Below are 24,547 nucleotides of genomic sequence, written 5' to 3'. Positions count from 1 at the left end.
ACTGTCAAGCTACATAGGTATCTTAACGGACATTGGAAGGAGGAAAAGAGTGCCAAAATTTTATTACTAAAACAAAAAGTACATCCTAGGTAAAAACCACCTTAATTACAACTTTCCCCACAAAACAAAACCTTTATCCTCAAAAACACTCAACCTACACAACCAACTGGAAACACCCTACATTACCCTATGCCCGACTTAGCTAAACTATCTGCTTCCCAATTAATACATCTACGAACATGCCTAATGATCACATTATAATCCAACACACACTTGGCAATTTCCTTAACCAGATGAACAAAAGCAGCAGGACTTGCTTCCGGATTTTTAATCCAATTCAAAGCACTGAAAGAATCGCTTTCCAAAATAAGACGCCCCTTTTCGCTCCACTTCGAATCCAAAAAAAGATTCAAACCAACTTGAATTGCTTTGAGCTCAGCAAGAATCGGAGGGCCTGGTCCAGACGCATACGAGAAGGACCACACCAGCTTACCTTCAGCATCCCTAAGCAATCCACTGAAACCACTGCACCTCCAGTCACATCTTACAGCCCCATCCACATTCACTTTAAAACAACCTGGTGGAGGAGGGCACCAATAGGGCAAGGGAGGAATTCTCTTTTCATCGAACCAGTGTGCAAATCAACCAAAGTTAGATCTCCCACAAGACAATCTAGAAGAACAGGGAAATTTGACTTCTTTGCCGAAAACCAGGCAGCCATCCTATATCTAGCCAAAAAAAAATAGTAGAGTTTGATCCAACCTTCCATTCTCAAACACCATTTGATTCTGACATTTCCATACGGACCACATTACAACACCCGGAATGAATTTCCAAATATCAGATTTCGGAAGTAAATCAACCCAATAGTACATAAACTCCTTGGGATTATTAGGCAAGGCTAAGCATAGATTCCACAACCTTAGAAACCATACCCATGCTCCCCAAGCTATCCTGCATGAGAAGAACAACTGACGAATAGACTCGATCTCCGAGCCACACAGTGGGCAAAGAGGATCCTAGATCCCACTCACACCCCGCCTAATTAAAACAGATTTGACAGCCATCTTCTGGTGAAAAACCTTCCATAAAAATACCTCCACTTTGGGAGGTGCAATTCCAACCCAAACAAGCTTCGACCAAGACAAATTCGGATCAGATAATCGTGAAACTACATTAATGCATGATTTAACCGATTATACACCCTCCTTGTTCCCTTTCCAAACACAACAATCATCAACGACCGATTCAAGACTAACATTATCCAACAACAACAATAATTCGATCCATTGATCAACTTCCCAATCCAGCAGATTTCTCCTCATTTGGATATATCCCATACCCATCTACCATTGATTAGAGACCCAAATTTCGCAATAACCCCATCAACCGAAAGAGCAAAAAGCATGGGATAATTCAATTTTCCAATCAGTCTTTTGTACCTTTCAGGATTATCAAATAATTCACCTTCTTTGGATAATTGTAGATTGGGGACCATTGGAGTACTACAAGGTTTATCACCCAATTTTCTCGACTCTGATAATAGATTAAGCACATATTTTCTTTGGGATAGGAAGATTCCTCTTTCACTTATGTTTACCTCAACTCCTAAAAAATATTTTAACATCCCTATATCTTTGGTGTGGAACTGAGTATGGAGAAAAGATTTCATAGATAAAATCCCACAAGAGTCACTTCTAGTGATTACAATATCATCCAAATACACAACTAATAGGATAATGCCCTCATCAGACTTTCTAAAGAAAACATAATGGTCTGACTTACTTTTCTACATCTCGAACTTCTCAATTGCCTAACTCAACTTCCCAAACCACGCTCGAGGACCTTGTTTCAAGCCATATAGAGATTTCTTTAAGAAGATGTCTATTTTTTCTTTCAGCAACACAATTTTGAGGAGTAGTATCAACACACGAGGTTTGATGAAGCATGCATTGATCAAACATGTATTTTTGAAAAGGACTTGAAAGATACTCTTTTGCATTATCATTTCGTAGTATTTGAACAGGTTTACCAAACTGAGTTCAAATTTCAACACAAAAAAAAGAAAAATGAGTAAACAATTCATAATGGGATTTCATCAAATTAAGCCATGTCATCCTAGAATAATCATCAACAAAGGTAACAAAGTATCTAAAACCATGTTTAGATATAACTGAACTAGGACCCCGAACAACAGAATGGACTAACTCAAATGGGGAAGAGGCACGTTTATTGACTTTAAGGTTTGAACCAAGGCGATGATGCTTCGCAAACTGACAAGATTCACAATATAAAGACATTTTTTTTTTATAGAAGATGAGGCCTCGTAAAAAACCCCCTTTTTTACCCTCCATGTTATGAAAGTAACATGAAGGGCATTGAAAGGAGGAAAAGAGCACCTATAATTATATTAAACAGAAGAATAGTACATTGCCAACCCTTACAACAAACAAAACTTCCCAAAAAGCATAAGACTTAAAAACCACTATCAGCTGGACAGCGTAGTCACTAATAACATAAGACTGAGAACCAAAATCTGCAGTAACAAAGTGAAACATACACACCAACTCCCCAAATACTAAGGCAGCAAATCAACCTATACCATCTTTAGCTATTCTGTCCGCTCCCCAATTAGCAGCCCTCAAGATAAGCCTTAACGTAATGTCCAACCCTTCCATAGTAGAGACTATCTCCTTCACCAATGATTGGAATAAAGGGGTGCTTAATTCCGGATTTTTGATCCACTTCAGCACGTTGAAAGAATCTGATTCTAAAATAATCCTCTGATTAAGAACCCCACCTGAATCAATAAGCAAACCCAACCCCCTCTTAATCGCCAGAAGTTCTGCCATAATCGGGGGACCTCCCCCAACATTTTCAGCAATCCAATGAATCAACCTACCACTGCTGTCCCTAATCAGGCCTCCTATACCTCCTTTGTTCCACCCCTTCACCATTGCTCCATCAACATTAATCTTTATGAACCCAACTGGAGGAGGAACCCAGCACGAAGGCTTGGATCTTACTTTGTGACTAACCATTGAATCAGCAAGTGTTAGATCACCCACAAGGGAATCGAAAGGAATCTGCGTATCAAAACTAGCAGCAAACCAAGAAACTATTCTAAACCGAGCAATAAAGAACAACAACACCACATCCAACTTCCCTTTCTTAAAAATAACTTCATTCCTAATTTTCCAAACCGTCCACAAGACTGCCCTTGGAATGTATTTCCAAATACTAGAATTCGGAAGAAGCTCGTCCCACTGAGTGATGCAATCTAAGGGTTTATTAGGAATCACCCAAGCAACATCCCACAAATTCAAAAATCTGACCCACAGTCCCCAAGCAACCTCACAATGCAGAAAAAGATGGGAAACAGATTCACCAAATCTGCCACACAACGGACATAAGGAATCTTCAATTCCAGCCACTCCACGCTTTAACAATTCCTCCTTAACCGCCACTCTCAGATGAACTACTTGCCATAAAAAGGCTTCAACACGGGGAGGTGCTATCCCTACCCAAATATTTCTGTCCCAAAAATCCTGATTCCCCTCAATACCATCTGAGTCAAAGAAACTCTTGATACATGAATTAGTAGAGAAGCAGCCCTCTCCATTCCCAAACCAAATCCAACAATCTTCCTCATCATGAGACAAAGAGGTGTTATTCAGCAAAGAAATCAGATGCAACCATTGATCAACCTCCCAATCCACCAGATTTCTTCTGAATTGAATATCCCACACCCAGCCTGCAGCATGACTCTCCCTAAATTCCACTACTTTCCCCTCTTTATTCGTCGAAAGAGTGTACAATCTAGGGAACAAATCTTTGAGGGGGACTTCTCCCAACCAAGCATCATTCCAAAATACCACAGAATGGCCATTTCCAGTTTTCCACCTCAAATTACTCCTAATGCAGACACCAAATCCATCATTGGAAAAGAAGTTATTGATCACTCCTCTCCAAATCCAAGAGGCACGAACAGTCAAAGAACTCTCTACCTTTTTGGAGTTCAGGTCCAAATTATTAACACAACAGACTACTCTCTTCCACCAAGAATCCTTTTCAGAGGCAAACTTCCAAACCCATTTACCCAACAATGCTCTATTCAGAATAGCTAAGTTCGGGATCCCTAGGCCCCCCAACCTTCTCGGCTTGCTGACCAAACCCCAATTCACCCAATGTATGTTTCTTTTATCAGTCGACCCCCCCATAAAAATGCTGCCATTATAGAATTTAATTTTTGCAGCACCGAAACTGGAATTCGAAATAAAGAAAGGAAATAAGTGGGAAGAGAGCACAAAACAGATTTGATCAACACCACCCTCCCTGCTAATGCTAGAGAATTCACCTTCCAGCCAGACAACCTATTATAAAAATTCTGCACTATTGGCTCCCACATTGCAACAGAATTTCTCCTAGACCCCAGAGGCAGGCCTAAGTAATCTGCTGGAAACTTACCCACTGAACAACCAATTTCCTTAGACCAGTCAACAAGCACATCCTCCTCAATATTGATTCCGTAAATTTTGCTCTTGACTAGATTAATCTTCAACCCCACCAATAGCTCGTAAATCAAAAGCACCCTTCTAACATTCTTCAAATCCCGAATTGAAGCCTTTGAAAAGATAATAAGATCATCCGCAAATTGTAGGTGCGAGAGCTTGAAAAAACGATCTTGAGCTCCCAACTCAAAACCCGAAAACAGTCCCAAATCCACTGCTTTAGTTAACATCAAATGAAGCAATTCACCACCCAAATTAAACAACAAGGGTGATAACGAACATCCCTGTCTAAGACCTCTTTTTGTATGAATTTTCTCAGTAGGAGTCCCATTCAGTAAAACAGAAACTGAAGCAGTTGACATACACTGAAACATCCAAGAACGCCATTTTCGCCAAACCCCATTTTACCCAAAATTTTCAACAAATCAACCAATCAACTGAATCATATGCTCTCTTGAAATCCACCTTAAAAACCACCCCCTTCAACCCTTTCTTCCTCCAGAAGTCGATTCCTTCATTCGCTATGAAGGAACAGTCCAGAATACTCCTCCCTCGGATAAAAGCAAATTGGGACGGACTAATAATGTCATTAATGCATAAACTGAACCTCCTAGCCAAAATTTTGTATAGCCCTCCCACAAGGCTAATTGGCCTAAAATCCCCCATCCCCTCCGGGTTAATCTTCTTAGGAATAAGAGAAATAAAGGAATGGTTCACCTCCAGATCCCACTCCTTCCCCTCGAAAAAGTCCTTAAAAAACAGCATAATATCCTCTTTCAAACTAGACCAGAATTTCTTGAAAAAGCCTAAATTCAAGCCATCCGGGCCAGGAGCTTTGTTGCTATCCGAATCAGCAATTGCTCTCCAAACTTCTTCCGAAAATGGCTTTTCAAGTGCTAACCTCTGCCCTTCCGATAATTTTAAAAATTCCAGATTTATATCCTCAGCCTCCAAAGAATTTTCCTGAGAAAACAGACCATTGAAAAACTCCACTACAGAATTTCTAATTGAGGTAGGATCTTCTATGACTTCATTCCCCACTAAAAGGGACTTAATGCCATTGTTTCTCCCTCTAACTGAAGCAGTATGGTGGAAGAATCTGGTGTTCTTATCACCCTCCAATCTCCATTTCAGTCTCGATTTTTGCAACCAAATCGATTCTTCTTTCTTTTGGAGGTCCCATAAATCCCTCTTTGCTTCAATTATTGACCTCATTGTCACCGAGGAAAGGCCTTGTTGCATATCCAACTCCATTTCGTGAATTCTTTTCTCCAACTTTTTAATTTTTCCAGGCAATTCTAAATAACCCCTCCCAGACCATCTAATTACCACGCCCTTCACCCTCTTAAACACCATAGACATGGACTTCCCCTTTTCCTCTTTGCAAATAATATCCAGCTCCTTACCCATCATCTCAGTAAAACCCTCCTCCTCCATAACATAGTTAAACAACCTAAACGGCTTCAGGCCCCAATTGCAATCCTTGTTCTCCAGCAGAATAATATTATGATCAGAAACTGACCTTGCCTGTAATGACTGACTTAGCTTCGGGAACAAGCTAACTAATCTCTGATCCACCAAAAAACGATCCAACCTCTCAAACGTAGGAAGTTCCCTATTATTACACCATGTAAATCGGCCTCCAGACAAAGGCAAATCTAGCAGATTAGCCTTACTCACAAAGTCCCTAAAAATATTCATAGTCACCGAATTCACAGCTCCTCCTCCTTTCTCCTCCTGTGACAAAACTACATTGAAATCTCCTCCTACGCATAATGGACATTCCACGTTATCCAAGAAAGATAATAATTCCCTGAAAAATGCCTCTTTCTCTGCATCCAGACTAGGGCCATACACATTAATGAAACAGCAACTTCCTGGGAGTCCCACCATAGTTCCTTTTAAAGCTACAAATCTGCTATAAAGGACTACATCTTCCATCACAAATTCCTTCTGATTCCACAAGGTTATTAATCCACCAGCAGAACCTATGGAAGGGGCTACAGCCGATCCAGTAAGTAGTTTCCCCCCCATTTTCCTCACTAACACATGGCTGACAACCTCCAATTTGGACTCTTGCAAAAATAGAATTGTAGGTTTTTTATCATCCACAAACCTCCTAATAGCTCGAGCTTTCACTCTCCTACCCAAACCTCTAACATTCCAAGACATCATCGACCACTCAACCATCAATAATATATCATAACCTTGCAACTCAGCTACAACTACTGACGCTCCTTCGAATTACTTTCATTCACCAGCAAACAACAATTTTTGGTTCTTGGGTATCGAGGATATAGAGACCATAAGACTCATATCCTTTACCAATAATCTTCTTCATCAAGAGATCCTGAAACAAACAATAACCATAAAAAAATGAAACATAACAATTAAGGAGACACGTAAGTTTACTAATTGACATCAAATTAAAAGATAATTTTGGTAAGCTCAAAATAGATGACAAAGTAAGAGATGGAGTAGGATTCGCAGTGTCAGTGCCAATAACATTGGATGTGGAACTGATAACTCAGCGAAAAGGTCATATTTGAGGCCTTTTCACTTAAGTTATTGACTGTCTAAGAGCTCATATAGGATCATATAGATGCATTTAGGAGCATATAGTTGTATGTGGTGGAAATATATTTTGTCGCAACATTTTATTTTGTAAACAGTGATGCGTCATGGGGAAGGTGTTTTGTTTGATGATGTGCAGGATTTGGGAGCAAGAATAAGCAAAAGGGAATTGCCGTGACATGATGAGATTGCTGAGCAGAATGCAAATGCCAAATCGGACGACATTTTGGAAGCGGAAAAGATGATATTTTCAAGAGCCAACTGTCATTGTCTTCAGGTGCCCTCAACTGCTAGTCACCTATGAGGGAACATCTGCCACCTGGGTCGGCTGATTCTGTCGAACTACGCCCAATTGCAAGCTGCCCATGAGGGGATCATGCCCAGCTGCTCTGGAGGGGACCACTGCCACAGCTGCTCACCCCCCTCACGTGAAAGGAACCTGATCAGGGTATCCTAGGAATTTTAACACAAATTCCAAAGTTTATTCTCCCACTCTAAATAGGAGATGAAGCCACCAAAAGAAAGAGACTTTACATACGCTAACTTGAGCTTAATTTCAAAGAGAAAAAGATCTCTCCATTTTCCGTCAATCGTCTTTGTCGTGGCATTCCTCCATTAACAAGCTAGAGGGAGTGGCAAGCTAGGCGTCCGAGAGGTGCTAGCGAGTTGGGGCAGTTCGTGGTGGCCGAGGGGAGCTCCAACAGTGCACGTGGAAGGCTTTTCCTCCATCCCTTTGCTATTTGCTCTCTTTTATCTTATTTGGGTTGTATGGAACGAATTAATTTCATGCCTTGTTGCTTGGAATATTCGAACCCCACCTTGAACTAGTCTTATTTGGTGGGAGTTCCTTATGGATATATTTAAGTTTTATTTCAATGGATGGTTGTTTTTGTATGCTTTTATATGTTTTGTTTATGATTTTTAATGCCTTAAGGTTGTAGGAGCTATGAGAGTAGTCATTCCTTAGGAGATTGCTTAGTGTTCGAGAGAATGACTAAGTAACATATCCTTAGTGTTCGAGAGAAACTAGGGAGGATCCACATAAGCAAAGGGTTCTAGATAGTAACTAGGCCTAATCCAACCTTAAGACATAAGGATAGGATTTCAATCGACTAAAAGTAGTGCTCGGTCGAGAGGTTAGATGCTAGTGCTGCCGCTAAGTTGTATTGTCGTGACATATTCTGTTATCTGAACCAATATGATCCCTGCACTTGCTAACGCCAATAGGTTTTGCCATGGCATCCTAAACCTGTCGAGTCCCTTGACTAGAGATAGCATAGGACACCCTTAATAAACTCTGTCGGGCAAGTAAAGCATAGAAGTAAGACCATCCTGAAAAGATAGACTTAAATTTCCTAAGTGACTCCTATCATTCATTCTTATAGTAGCTTGTTGTGTGAGGAATCTAAAGTAATTTTAATCAAATCTAGTGCTTACATTTAGTTTTGTCTTTAAATTTTCAATTGATTCCACTACACTCAATTTAATTTTGCCAAGACATTTTCATCCACTTTGCCACTACATTTCCATTTACTACCATATTCCATTAAACCATTATTTCATTCCCACCAACATCCATTTCATTTTGCCATAACAATCTCATTTGTATATAACATCACTAACTATACTTTGGTGAAATAGTAAATTGCTGTGATTAAGCTTATAAATTTCCTCCAATCCCTGTGGATACGATACTCACTCATCACTGTATTACTTATTCGATTGTGTATACTTGCACATATTTTCAAGACCATATTTAGTAGTCACAATTTGCGAGCAAGAACCATCGGCTAAAGTAACAGGAGTGATAGACGGATGGGATTTAAAATGATAAAGAAGATTGGGGTTACCTGTCATGTAATCAATGACCCATTTCGATAAGGCGGAAACAAGATATATATTGGGTTTACTTGACTCAACACGGGTAGAAATGAGACTAGACGATTGTTTCATAGTTTCTCGAAGATGAAGGAACTTGGCATACTCATCCGCAGATATTGTAACAATCGTTGAAGAAGTTTCTATATTCTTTTTATCATCCATAAGTGCAAGGAAACACAACCCACAAAAGAAGCAAAACTAGCAACCAAACAATACTTAGAAAAAGAAGGTGACACCCAACCCAAAACGAAAAACGGACCAAAGACATGGGTCGGCAACAGGGTGTGGTCGGAATTACCCAGAGACAGCGACAGAAGGAGTCGGTGTCGGAAAAGGGCAGCCAAGTACCCTCGCGAGCCGGTTCGTGACGAAGTGATGAAACCTTGTGGCGGCGCGTGAGCTTCACGCGTAGGGAATCGATGACCGGTCATTCCAGATCGGTCAATCGGCGCACAATGGACCACCTGGTGCTGGCGGTGTCGAGAGAGTAGCCTCCAAAAGTCACCGGTGAAAAACGACCAAAAAACACTTTTTTCTTTCGATACCCAAACAACCAAAAAAAATTCAAACACTCGAATATTTTAACACATCTGATACCATGTAGAATTCTGAAGTAGAAAACTCTTTCACTTATATTTTATTGATTAGTAGAGAGGTGCATATATACAACTCTAATCATGCTAAACTAGGTAACATAATATATTACATTAAAGTTGCGTAAGAATCAGCTAACAATTAGCTTAAGAATCTGTAACAATAGAAGAGCAAGGATTTAGACTTTAGAGTTTCTAGATTTCAATTGCGACAACAATGCACATATATAGATATGTATTGCATCTAATCCGAGCTTTCTTGAATGAACCACAAATTAAGTTGATTTTGATTCATTTAGACACAGACTTCAACATAAGGAAATTGCTCAAACACTAATAAATCTGCAAGTTAGTGGACATGCTTACAAGTCCTTCAGAATGTCCAAGACTGATTTATATTTGCAAAAAGCTAGAAGCATATAATATATATTAACCGGACTTTTTGAGGGAGTGTCGATTTCTTATTCAAAAGAGTGTATGACCTTTTGTATTCCTATAAATAAAAGAGGCTACCACTGTGTTTATCATATCCCTCATCTTTGTTCTCCTATCTCTCTTTTCCACTTGAGAGTAATGGCTTTCATATATAAGAAATTTTCCAGGAACAAAGCATGGCATAGAAAAATAGATTGGCCTCTACCTTAAGCAGTCTAATATAAATTGACGCACCACAGGATGGTTGCAGTTGAATGTATTTCCACAGCCTGAATAATTATAGTACTCACCCTGTAAAACAATAAAAATTAAACTGAAATCGTGACTTTCATTAACCAGAAATCAAATGATATTATAATAAGGAACAAAAAATAGTGAAGTAAATATCTCCTTAGCAACTCGAACTGCTGTAGTTTTGGGTTTAGTTCAATTGATCATCAGCACCCAACACCACTATTTGAGTTAGTTTGTATGTCTTCCAAGCCTCTTTTGCAGCCAATATTTATCTACAACCATTCCATCGATGAAGCTTGTTTCTATTCTCTTTGTGATTAAGATTCTTATGACACCAATGGAAACGACTAGAAAATTCAAGTATTGAAAATCTAACACTCATGATCAATACGACCGAGGATAATGCTCTTTTTAGCCCTTAAACTTCTATTTTATGGGTACAACATAAAGCGAGTTCCCCACCATCAGGAATATTAATTGTCATTGTTAACTTATAGATATACTTTAGATTAAAAGTTCTCATAACACGTAGACAGTAATATCATTAGTATAAATAGTCCTATAAAAAAATTAGTATAAATAAAGGAGTAGCGTGCCAATAATACTACTATAAAATTCATTAACCTATCGAGGCACATAATACGACAATAGTACAACACGAGTCTGTGTGTGTTATACATAGTAAAGTCTCGGAACAGCTATACCTTTGGTGCCAGCATGTAATAGACAGAGTTATCAACACCTCTAAATGACAGAATGGGACCTTTCTCATTGCCTTCAGCTGTGTGATTGAAAACGACATCCATGATAACCTACTCAAACAAATTCAATGAGAAAAAACTAAACATTTTCTCAGATGAAATTGTTTATCGAGATTAGAATCTGCTCTGATCTGACCTCAATTCCGCGTTTATGTGCTTCTCTAATAAGATATTTGAATTCTTTAATTGCATCACGACCACAGTTACTAATACCAGAAGATGAATACCTTATCATGGGAGAAAAGTAATTGATTGTTGAATATCCCCAAAAGTTCAACCTTGAAAAGAAGGTACTCAGGTGTAAGTAATGACAAGAAATTGCCAACATGAAATTTTAAGTAAGACTGCATGTAGTCAGCGCACAACTTTTTCAAACTTAACTCTGTCAGTAAAGATGCCAAACAGTTCGATCAATGCAATAGGAATTGGCAACTGAATAAGTCCAGCGTCCTTAGAATGTTTCTTAGCTATTTTTTTTATAAGTAGGTAGGCCTCGTTAAAAACCCCCTTCATGATTAATGGAGCACAAAGTGCTCCTTAATCAGCGGAAGGAGGAAAAGAGTGCCTTAATTCATTAAAATCCGAAAGATACATAATGTTTAAAAACAAAAACACCCATTACAATAATCAACCCAAATCCTAACTAAAGCCTAAAAGAAGGCTGTGTAACTAGCCAATACCAGCTTTAGCTAAGCTATCAGCCTCAACATTGGCTGATCTAGGAACCCATCTAATAATACCATTAAGATCTCTTAACAAAATAACAATGTCTTTCACAAAGGCTCTATAAACAAAAGGACAACAATCATAATTTTAACCCACTCCACTGCTAGTTTACTATCTGATTCAACAATTAAGCGTTCTTTAAACCTATGATGAATCAAAGCAAAGAAAGATAAGCCCTTCTTTATTGCCATAATCTCAATCAACAGAGGTAGACCTGGACTAGCTGCCTCTTGGAAATAACTCATCACCGAGCCATCCTCAACTCTTAGAATGCCCCCAACACCACTTTTCCTCCAATCTCCATTCACTGCTGCATCGACGTTCAATTTTATAAATCCCTTTGGAGGAGGAGACCAAGACACAGTTTTGATGATCGAAAGCCTTGAATTAGAACAACAGTCCCCAAGAGTTGGATCAGAAATAAGAGTCTTTTAAAATAGCCACATTATTGAATTTAGCTAAGAACCAAGTAGCCAACCTACATCTTGCCATAAAAAATAACTCCATCTGATCAACCCTTCCCCCATCGAACACAATGTCATTCCTAGTTTTCCAAATCATCCATATAACCACTCCCGGAATAAAGGACCAAATTTTAGAATTTAGGACTATTTCTTCCCAAGCTACCATAAAACTTTGAGCATTATCCTGCAGAACCGAACACCCCCCCCCCAAATTTTCATAAATTTGTTCCAAAGATTCCATCAGTGCAAGTGAAAAATAAAAAGATCCATCAGTGCTCTGAAGATTCATCCTCCTCTTTAAAACGGGCATGCAACGTCAACAATAACTGAAACTCCTCTCCTTTGTAATTCCTGCTTTACTGCCAATCTATTATACACCACCTGCCACGTAAAAACCTCCACTCTAGGAGGCACTAAACCTCTCCAAATATATCTCATCCAAAAGGAGTCTGTTGTCGAAACAGGACAGCAAGACTTCACACTAGACTTGTCAGAATAGATACCTTCCCCATTCCCTTTCCAAACCAACCCATCTAACAAATCATGGGAAAGAGTGATATTGTGAATTATCGCCATAAGTTCAGAAAATTGTTCCAGCTCCCAGTCACTTAGATTTCTTCTCAATTGAACATGCCAAGACCAAACTGATGACTGAAACTCTCCAAACTCATTGAGCTTCCCATACCTATTTAAAGACAACAAATAGTCTCGGGAAAACTACTTTAAGAGGGAAATCAATCGCTCAACTATCAAACCAAAAACTAATGCTCTCTCCATTCCCACCCGTACTTTAAACATACTTCGAAACTTAGCTCCAAACTGATCCTCTTTGAAATGATTTTGAACTACCAATTTCCAAATCCAAGAAGCATGTGCAGGAAGTTTATCCTTGAACAACAAAGATCTAACATCCAGATTGTACTTAAAGTAGATAACCTTCTTCCACACAGACTCTCTATCATTAGCAAACCTCCACGACCATTTTCCTAGGAGAGCTCTATTCATATAATTAAGATCCAAAACACCAAGACCCCCAACACTTTTGGCAGAGCACACTGTCGACCAATTAATCCAGTGAATTTTCTTTACCTCTACCCCTCCTCCCCATAGAAATCTGGCCATGATGGAATTAAGTTTAACAATCACCGAAGAGAGAATTTTAAACAAGGACATGAAATAGGTGGGTAAAGAGCACAAAACAGCCTTCAAAAAGACCACTCTCCCTGCCATTGACAGAGTCTTCGCCTTCCATCCTGCTAACTTTTTGTAAAACTTCTGCACAACCGGATCCCACATCAATATAGAGTTTCTCTTAACACCAAGCGGCAGTCCCAAATATTCCGAAGGGAAATGGCCGACTGAACATCCAATTGCATTAGCCCACTGCAATACTTCTTCCTCACTGATATTTATACCAAATAGTTTACTTTTAGTAAGATTCAGTTTGAGGCCTGACATTACTTTAAAAACCCGTAGAACCCTCTTAACATTAAGAATCTGAGTCTTCGATGCAGAGCAGAAAATTATTAGATCATCTGCGAATTGCAGATGAGATAAATTATAAGAAGCCTCATCTTTGCCAACAACCAGACAAGAAAACAGACCCTCAGTTACTGCCTTTGACAGCAGTAAGTTAAGCAACTCTCCAACGAAATTAAACAGCAACGGAGACAATGGGCACCCCTGTCTAAGTCCTCTCGCCATACCAAATTCATCCGTAGGTACTCCATTAACTAATACAGACACCGAGGCTATTGTAACACATTTCCTAATCCAGCAACACCACTTCGATCCGAATCCCATTTTAGTCAAGACTTTAAACAGAATATTCCAATCAATTGTATCATAAGCCTTCTTAATGTCTACCTTAAACACACAACCCTTTAATCCTTTCTTCCTCCACAAGTCAATTCCTTCATTCACAATAAAAGAACAATCCAAAATTTGTCTACACAGAATGAAAGCATATTGTGAATCACTAATAATATCATCAATGCAACCTCTTAACCTTCTCGAAAGACACTTGGACAGAATTTTATGCATCCCTTTTACTAGACTAATAGGTCTGAAATCATCAAGCCTCAAGCCTCCCAATATTAGAACCCTTTGGAATGAGAGTAATGAAAGAATGATTAATGCCATTCTCTCAATCTTTTTCCAAGTAAAAATTATGGAAAAAATTCAGAATATCACCTTTCAAAGAGGGCCAAAATTTCTTAAAAAAAACCCATATTCAACCCATCTAGGCCAAGAGCTTTGTTGATATCACACGAGTTTTTGGTTTCCCAAATCTCATCTTCCGTAAACTCCTTCTCTAGCATAAGACATTGCTTCATAGAAATTCTTGAAAAATTCAACTTAATATCCTCCACTTCCAAAGTTGAACTACAATTGTAAGCTTTGTAAAAATGCTCTCTAACAGCTGACTTGATAAGGACAGGGTCTTTGATAATTTCACCTTCAACATTAATAGCATTCAAAGAATTCATCCTTCTCCTAATGGTGGCACATGTGTGAAAAAATTTAAAATTTCGGTCTCCATCTTTAACCCACTTCTCTCTTGACTTTTGGAACCAGATTTGTTCCTCAAATCTGTATAGTCTCCAAAGCTCATTCCTCAAAAACCTCAACTCTGTTGGACTACCATAGTCTATCGAATTTTGGTTTTGCTGAAACTTATTTTCCAGCTGGTGAATTTTATCTTCTAAAGAAGAGTTATCATCATGTGGAAACTGTTTCTTATCCCCAGATCAACTCTTAATAGCGACCTTTGTATTCTTAAGAATACTCAAAATACCAGCTTTTTTCTTGTCCATCCTGAACTTCTTTATGGACTCTGTAATCTTCTCCTCAAACCTTTCCTCAGACATTAGATAGTTAAACAACCTAAAAGGTCTTTTCCCCCATTTATCTACCCCACTCTCCAGAATTATTGCATTATGATCAGAGATAGATTTAAGTAATAACGACCGAGTGATACCAGAAAAAACTGCAGAGAAACTAACATTAACCAGAAACCTGTCAAGTCTGACAACAGTGGGATAATCCCGGTTACTGCTCCATGTAAAATTCCCCACAATTAAAGGCAGATCAATTAACCCCGTTTGCTGAATAAAAAGACTGAAGATTTCTATAGAATTCCTGTTCTGAGTACGCCCCTCCTTTTATTCTTCTATTAAATAGGCATTGAAGTCCCCTCCCACACAACAAGGAATGTTGAACCTGTTTAAAAATAGTCCCAGTTCTTCAAAGAACCCAGCCTTTTCTTCTTCCACAGATGGACCATAGACATTTATTAAACCACATCTAAGTTGATTGGATTTGAACTTCCCGAAAACAGCAATAAACCTGCTGTGAACATACTGATCTTATTTCTCAAAAAAGCTATCATCCCAACAACTTAAAATACCCCCTAAAGAACCTGTTGTTGGTGACTCAACGACCCCTTGCAACTTATTCAACCCACTTCTCCTTAAGAAAGATTTTGGTAAAATCTCAAGTTTTGTTTCTTGTAAAAAAAGAAACGTTGGTTTTTTCTCAGAAACTATTTTTTGAACTGCTCTTTGTTTTTCTGTTTTGCCCAACCCCCTAACATTCCAAGATAACATACATAACTTTGGCATCATATTTCTATTTGATAATACCAAACCAAACCAGGATTAACCCACGACTCAGGAAGCCCCACTCAGCCTTTCTCCAAATCCATAATTTTTGAAGAAAAACATTCTTCCCTTCCTTAAAAGATATACCCAAAATCATGTGATCTCCCATGTAGCCATAGCTTCCTCCAACAGCACAGAAAAGGCTGATGAGGACAATGTAGAAACACAACATGATCGAATGCATCCCTAATGAGGGATCTTTTAAGACTCCTGTTGAAACTCCTCCCCCTTGTACCATCTCTGTCCCCTTCTGTAGAATCAACAGCCTCCGAAAAATCAGAATGATATCCTCTTGGAATTAAAGCCCTGTCCAACTTAATACTGCTCTCCCCACTTGATACATCCAACCATATATTCCTTTCCTTGGATCTACTATAAACTCTCTTATGACTTTTAATAAACTTTCTTCCAACCAGGGCACTTTTCATGGATAAAGAGCTTTCAGAACAAGTATGAGAACCAACTCTTATCGTTAACAACTTTAAATCTTCATAAGACCCCAATTCAACATCATTCCCTGGTGGATCCTTGTTACCAACCTCTATTGACATAAAACACTTACTGTCGTTAGCTTTGTCTTCATCCCCTGATCTGCTTGAGGAGCTATGAATCATTTTTTGACTTGCATACCCAAGCCCAAAGATATTAACTGCTGGCCCAACAGGAATTAATCTCTTGATGGGAGATAAGAGTGCACTGCTCCTCTCTGATTGGGCCTGTGAGCTTCTAATTCCTTCCTCCTTATTTCTAATGCCCAACCCAGCAAATTCTCTCTTTTTACTACTCCCCAATCTTGGAAAAACTGACACTCCTTCATTAATGCCTTTCCCTTCCAAGCTTTTTATTGGAAACTATAACTCTCTACCTGCTACACCAAACCCAGCAGACGCTCCCTGATCAATCCAAATATCAACTTTCTGACGAGCTTCCTCAACTAGTCGAACTGGCCCTGACATGTCAGAAAATTGTGTGCTGTCATCTTCCTCCTCTGTCATGTGATTGACTGTGCATTTTTCATCGGAAAATTTTTCCGGCGAATTACCAAGAAAAAAATCTGAAACTTGTGCAGTAGATCCCAACTTAGAAGACACCTTGAATGATCTTCCATATGATCCTAAAGTAAACACTTCAGGGACGTCAAACGGACTTGACCTAAGCAAAATTTTACCGTCGTGAGATCTTCCCTAGTTTTTATTCGAATGGTATATACCCTCCATTGAGCCCCATCTTCCTGCTAACTTCTCCAGAAAATTCTCTTGCCAACATAGTAAAGGAACACCATACAACTCAACCAGACAATAAGCCATTGGCACTCCACCTTCATTCAACATAGGTGCCAGCCGGTCGAACCAGAACCATAACTCCTCACTTTTACTCGCCCATGCCTCTTTCATCAATTCCTCAGATTTGAAAGTAACAACACAAGCATTCCATATATACCCCCAGCTCGCAATCTGAACTTCAAAACCTTCATTTGCCAATGCTCTTTGAACCAATTCCAGATCGAATTAAGTTTAACAATACCCGTGAGAGATTTTTTCACCCAGTTTGAACTTGAGTGGGAATATGCATTTCCCAAATATTCTTCTTCCCCCTCCCCCTGTCAAAACTATCATCTCTAATCCCATTGCTCCGAATGACACTTCTGCGTGCTACTCGACAACAAGACATCTTTGTATGATCTATCGTCTTATACTTCGGAATCTCGGCCTCATCACGTGGCTTAAATTTCCCTTCTGTGACCTTTCCTTGAGCAACAGTTAATGACCAAGATGTACCAGCAGCCCTTGGACTATTTTCTGATATTTTGCGACTCTAACAAAAACTTTCCTCCCATCTATCCACAACCCATTCATGTTTTCAACTGCCTTCCTTATTCCTGTCTCATTACTAAACTGAATAAAGGCGAACGTGGAAGATTTATACTTTGGTTTGTTCATCACATTTGGTATGAAGACTCGCATCATATGACCCTGGTCAAGAAAAAGATTCCTTAACTCTCTTCTAGATACTCTCTTGCAAAGGTTGTCAACGAAGATTATGTCTCTGAAGGCAGGCAAGGGACTGTAGTGACAATTTGCACTGGATCCTTGCTCATTTTACCCATTTTCCCCCTTTTTATGTTTGGATGATGTTAGAAAGAATTGTAGCTAAGAGACATTCATTGGACACAGAATCTATATGATTCATAGAACCAGTAGCTAAGAGAATGTCAATTAACAATCTTTCTTGCATCATAAAATACAGCATTTGATGATATTCTACCATCTGGGAAACTTCAAGGAAAATAAAAAAAAAGTTATCATGACTAATTTGTTAGATAGGAGCTTGTTTAATTGCACACGATAATATAACCAATATTCAAAACCATTCATTAGTTAACTAAACCTGGCATCGTAACTGAAGATTACTCTAAATCAAAGGGTGGAATTTCATACTTATAGTCACCCAAGACAGAATTGTAGCTGTAGTACTCCAACTCATTGAATTCATGACATGGCATTAATTCTATGCAGTTGACTCCAAGTTCCTGCAAACCAAATAAACAACTAATAAATTCACAAAGAAAATAATAATTCTAGTCATGTCATCTCATTTGATAATGCCATTATCTAAATATGTTGGAAACAGAAACTCAAAATCTGAAGTTTAAAGTGTACAGCAGTTAGTAGTTAACCTGTACTCCCATTAAGAACAAACAATTCATATAATTGCTCTTAGTAAACTGAAAAAGACACATTCTCTTAACAAAAACATAGGTTCTAGAAAAACTGCTCTGGATAAATAGAATGCTTCCTAACCATATTCTCATGAACACCACTCCTATGAGAGGTGGTCAAGTTCAAACCCAATATTAATTGTCTAGATCAACACTTCAAAATCAGAACACCACCTTCCTTGACTTGTCTTGACAAAAACCTAATCTATCTTAAGTATGGAGTTTACCAGATTAAAAAGTTTAAAATTCATTTAGAGTTGACTATTTCACACAGCCAAGGTTCTACCAGAGCTTCACTTAGAGTAATTTAGTTTCATTTGTTCATAATTCCAAAGGAAGATAGACTGCAATTTTTACCAAAAACTCAATTAGACTATACAAACAAAAACATTTCTCTTCTTTTATGAATAAGTTAAATGGTGTTAAACAAGGGGCCAAGAATGAGAGCTCAACTAAATCGTACCAAACTAGCAAATGAAAGAAAAGAAAAACAACTAGATCTTGATAAGACTTAAAATGTGTCAATAAACTCTTAACTCAGGGAGCAGCAGCCAAACTAAACCCACATACAAAGTCACTAGTTCTTGCAAAGCAGAGGACAATTGGGGTAGGTCAAGTCATTTCAGCTTTGCTTCGTTCAAGTACAGGTCTTCTCAAGTTTTAAAGTTCTGGTGGATTTAGTTTGCTGCTGCTGTTTCATATATCAAGTATTTTTAACTTCAACCACTTGAGTTTTGGTTACTTCATGCCCCAAGTCATTTTGAATCCAAATACTTTCTAGACCAGATTAACTTGGGCTTCATTACCTTTTTTTTTTATAAAAATGGGAGACCTCATTAAAAAACCCCTTCATAACCTATGAAATATAAAATATTTCACAAGACATTGGAAGGAGGAAAAGAGTGTCTCAAAATTTTATTGAATAATAGAACCATAGTACATTAAGGTCAACATCATACACCATACGACTACCACTAACATACATACAATAAAAACCCCACAGAATCAATCTCCCGTTCCTACACACAATCCCCAATCAACCAATTCCATCTTTAGCAAGTTTGTCTGCCTCCCAATTAGACCCTCTGCTAATATGCCTAACAATCACATCCCTATCCCTAACTAGAGAGACAATCTCTTGCAAAACAAGGCCCATCGAAACAGGATAACATTTCTGGTTTTTTATCCAAATCACAACATAGAGACAATAACATTCTAATATCAACCGCCCTTTATTGCATGAGGACCCTGTCCAATAGCCTCCGAGAAGGAACCCAACACTAGTCCCCCTAAATCTTTAAGAACCCAGCCAATTCCCCCTTTTTGCCAATCGCAACTAACTGCACCATCAACATTCATTTTAAAAAATCCTACAGGTGGCGGAACCCAAATAGAACGAGGGAAATCATGTCTCTTATGGCTCACACAGTGGTCTGCAAAAGATGGGTCGCACTCACATTGTGCCAAAATGAAAGAGACTTTCCATCCCCAACTTTCATTTGCATCAACTTTCGGACACACTCACCCAAAGCATCCTCATTCAACCAACTTTGAACCACATTTTTCCACATCCAGGATGCATGGCATGGTAACTCCTTCAAGAGAAAGTTTATAGTATTCAAATTGTGTTTACAACAGACCATTCTTTTCCACCAGGTGTTCTTTTCACAAGAGAATTTCCACGCCCATTTGCCCAGAAAAGCTCTGTTCACTAACTGTAGATTGGATATTCCTAGCCCTCCACACTCCTTTAGCGAACAAATAATCGACTACTTAACCCAGTGGATCTTGTTTCTCTTAGCCGAACCTCCCTACAAGAATCTAGCCATAATAGAGTTTAATTTCTTCAAAACATAGGCTGGAATTCTAAAGATAGACAGAAAATAGATGGGCAGCGAGCTAAGAACAGATTTAACAAGAACTGTTCTTCCAACCAACGAGAGGGAGGAAGCTTTCCACCCAGCCAATTTAGAATAGAATCTCTGAATCGCCGGTTCCCACATTGCAACCGAGTTCCTCTTAGCACCCAGAGGAATTCCAAGGTATTCTGTTGGGAAAGTGCCAACTGAACACCCAATAATATCAGTCCAGTCTTTGATCACCCCCTCGTCCACATTGATGTCATAGATCCTGCTTTTGACTAGATTGATTTGAAGACCCGTTAACAACTCAAAAATCAACAGCACCCTCCTTACGTTCTTTAACTGACCTAACGATGCCCCGCAAAAAATCAAAAGGTCGTCTGCGAATTGTAGATGAGAAAGTTCAAAAGCATAGCCTGGTTTCCCAATGGAGAACCCATTAAACAATCCCAGATTGACTACTTTAGAAAGAAGACGACTAAGAAGCTCCCCAACCAAATTGAATAATAAGGGGGAGAGGGAACAACCTTGCCGAAGCCCTCTGGAGATTTTAAAATCCTTCGTGGGAGAACCTTTCACTAAAACAAAAACAGAGGCCGTTGAAATACATTGACAAATCCAAGAGCACAATTTCTCCCCAAAACCCATAAGTTCCTTTACTTTCAATAACAATGAACAATCTACCGAGTCATAGGCTTTCCTGAAATCGACTTTAAAGGCAACTCCTGCCAACCCTTTCCTCCTCCAATATTCAATGCCTTCATTTGCTATAAACGAACAGTCCAGAATCTGCCAACCCGGGATAAATAAGAATTGGGAAGGCCCAATTAATAAATCCATGCAACCTCTAAGTCTCCTAGATAGAGCTTTTAACAAAATTTTGTACAACCCCAACAAGATTGATTGGCCGAAAATCTTCAATACACTACGGACACAACTTCTTAGGGATCAGGGTGATAAAAGAGTGATTAATTCCTCTATCCCATTGTTTTCCAGCAAAGAAATCACCACAAAACCTCATCACATAATCTTTCAGGTTAGACCAAAATCTTTTAAAAAATCCCATATTCAACCCATCTGGCCCTTGTGCTTTGTTAGGATCTGACCCTGTAATTATTTCCCAGATTTCTTCTTCTGAAAACGATACTTCCAAGCGCGTGGCATGATCTGTATTAAGTCTGGAAAAACTGATGTCCATCTCCTCTACTTCAATAGTATGTTTAGTGTTATAGACGTCTTTGAAGAAATCAAGAATATGGGCTCTAATAACGCTTGGATTCAAACACTGCTCACCATTAATTTTCAGGGAGTTGATAGAATTCACCCTTCCTCTACTTGAGGCACATTGATGAAAGAATCTGGAATTACGGTCCCCCTCCAAGAACCATTTGCGACTTGACTTCTGATGCCATATTCGTTCCTCCATATGGTAAAGACTCCATAATTCTTTTTTAGCCTTAAAGACAGAGTCAAGGGAGGCAGATTGCAACCCCTGCTGCAAGGCCAACTCCATCTCATGAATGGACTTGTCAAGAGCAGAGATATTTCCCGACAGTTCGGAGTATCTAACTCTGGTCCCTTCTTTAACAGCAGACTTCACTCCTTTCAAAAGGTATGTTATTCCTCTACGCCTATTCCCCCATCTTCAGTTCTCCGATTTTCGCTTTTACCATTTCCTAAAAACCCTCTTCTTCCATCAAATAATTGAATAATTTAAACAGACGAGGACCCCAATTAATCACGCAATTTTCCAGCAGAACATGATTGTGATCAGAAAGAGAACGTGGAAGCAACAATTGAGAGATCCTCGAGAATAGATCTAAAAACCTTGTGTCAACTAGAAACCTGTCTAGCCTGACCACCGATTGATCCATCAGATTCGAATTTTAAACAAACTTAGAAATCACCCTAATTGAATGAGAATTTTGAGACCTGCTTACTTTTTCTTCCGGATTCAAATAGGCGTTAAAATCACCACCTACACCGATAGGCTAAACTCCTTGATTAATAAAGGAGTATAACTCATCAAAAAAACCTTCCTTTTCGCTTCAATGGATAGACCATACACGTTGACAAACCAACACTGAGAGACATTCTCTTTAAATTTCCCTAATAGCGCTACAAATCTATTGACAACTAACTGATTCGTTATTTCAATCTTCTCTTCATCCCATAAACTTAACAAACCACCTGCCGACCTTACTGATGGAACCACAGCACAACCTTAAAATAATCTCCCTCTTAACCTCCTCAACAGTGACGGTTTAACCATTTCGACTTTGGTTTCCTACAGGAAGATCATCATATGCTTCTTCTCCACGATCTTACGCCTTACCGCCCTAACCTTCTCATTTCTCCCCAAACCCCGCACGTTCCAAGACACGAAAAATTTAACATAGATAAAAAAAATTCAAATGCCTCCATAGGACGGAACAAGCAACTAACGTCCATCCCCCCTAACCCTTCTTCCCATTTGGTCGAGCTTCTTCGCAAACGCTCTCTTTCCTCCCCTAAAAGTTATGCCCAACAGATTGTTTACCTCCCAAGTATCGTTGACTTCCTCATCAACCTCCTGTATTCGAACCATCATGTCACCAGCTTCCGATCTACATCTATCCCTTATGCCTCCAGATCTATGGTAAACTCTCTCGAACCTCTTTTCCTTGTTGTTGCCCTTAACTTCACTATTTACCAAAACATTACACTCGGAACAAGAAGTAGACCTTCCCAATATTCTATCACTTGACTGCACAGACTGAAAACCCTCAACTTCTGACCCCCACCCCACTCTATTCAGTCCACACCTTACTTTACCACTTCCCTCAACACCTCCTTTAGTCAACGTCTCTCTTACTTCAATTCCACCCGAGCCATCCCCCTCAACAACAGCTGGGATTTGGGCTTGAATTCCATATTCATTTCTAAGCTCACATTGATTTATTTTAAGAGCCGACCCAGCAGGGAGGATTTTGATAATAGGCGAACTAGGCTCTCTCATCTCGTCAAATTGGGCATGTTCATTAATTGTTAAGCTCACATTTCTTCTTAACCCTAGCCCTGCATAATCCCCTATTAATGCCCTCCTCTGCTCGATACAAACTGTCTCTTCTTCATTAATGCTCCCATTTTCCATGCCCAACATTAATGATTGCTCTCTCGATTTCTCCCCATAACCACCATTCATCCTTCCTCTTGCTAACCACGATGCTACCCTGCTTATGGATTCTTGATTCGATTGATCTTCTTCCACCTCCCTCACCGCCAACCTCCCACAAACTTGATCCTTCTCCGACAAATCCTCGGACCATTGATCTTCTGACACCGAGTCCGAATCGTTCTCCCTCAGAAAACTCGGCTTTTGGAATACCGAGTCCAGTCTAGTTCTCACTATAAAAGATCGACCATGTGACCCAACCGTGATCTTTTTAGGTACATCGAAAGGGCTAGCCACTCTAACCATCAACCTAGCAACGGACATGTCTCCTCCATTCTGTGTTGACTCCAATATACACACACTAATTCTCCCCATCTTTCAGCTAGTTTCTATAGGAAAGACTCCTGCCAACATATCAACGAAAGACCATACAACTCAACCAGACATAACACCATTGGAATTCCATAATCATCTAGAAGAGGTTCCACCCAATCGAACCAGAATGACAATTCCTCTTTCTTGCTATTCCATGCCTCCTCTAAGGCTGCAATCGATTAAAAAGTAACAATACATGAATTCTAAGCATAACCCCAGCTTACCAGATTCACATCGATACCATCACTGTATAAAGCCTTCTGGACTTGCTCCAGCTCAACAGATGCTTTAATGACCCTCGTCAATGAGAGCTTCAACCAATCTGACTCTTTCACCGAAATATGCATCTGCCATAAATTCCACTTTCTTGTTCCTTCTGATGAAGTCCCACCTATGTTTTCCACCAGCTCGTGTTGTGCCCCCACACTCTTACTCTTCACCAGAACTTTATACGATCTGTCATCTCTTATACTATTCGTAGTCACATTCCCGACCTTGTTCTCACCACTTCATTATCCTTTGACTGATTCTTACCAGACTGCTTAAATCCTTATGTGGCTAAACCTCTCCGAGGTTTCTGGTATTTCACCACCCCC

The 24,547-nt window shown here is 39.3% G+C and overlaps 1 protein-coding gene across 1 annotated transcript in view; it reads right to left on the bottom strand.

Moving 5' to 3' along the window:
* The window catches only part of LOC120168101 (isoamylase 1, chloroplastic-like), a 42,688-nt gene that overhangs the window by 8,026 nt on the left and 10,115 nt on the right, over positions 1-24,547 (bottom strand). The window contains 4 exon segments of the mRNA XM_039176927.1: positions 10,200-10,285; positions 10,933-11,040; positions 11,126-11,267; positions 18,280-18,371. Of these exon segments, the coding sequence (XP_039032858.1) occupies positions 10,200-10,285; positions 10,933-11,040; positions 11,126-11,267; positions 18,280-18,371 (428 nt within the window).

This window comes from Hibiscus syriacus, unplaced genomic scaffold, assembly GCF_006381635.1.
Source record: "Hibiscus syriacus cultivar Baekdansim isolate YM2019G1 unplaced genomic scaffold, ASM638163v2 tig00111708_pilon, whole genome shotgun sequence".
Taxonomy (NCBI): domain Eukaryota; kingdom Viridiplantae; phylum Streptophyta; class Magnoliopsida; order Malvales; family Malvaceae; genus Hibiscus; species Hibiscus syriacus.
The sequence above is the reverse complement of the archived record's forward strand: the minus strand, read 5'-3'. Positions and strand labels throughout refer to the sequence as shown.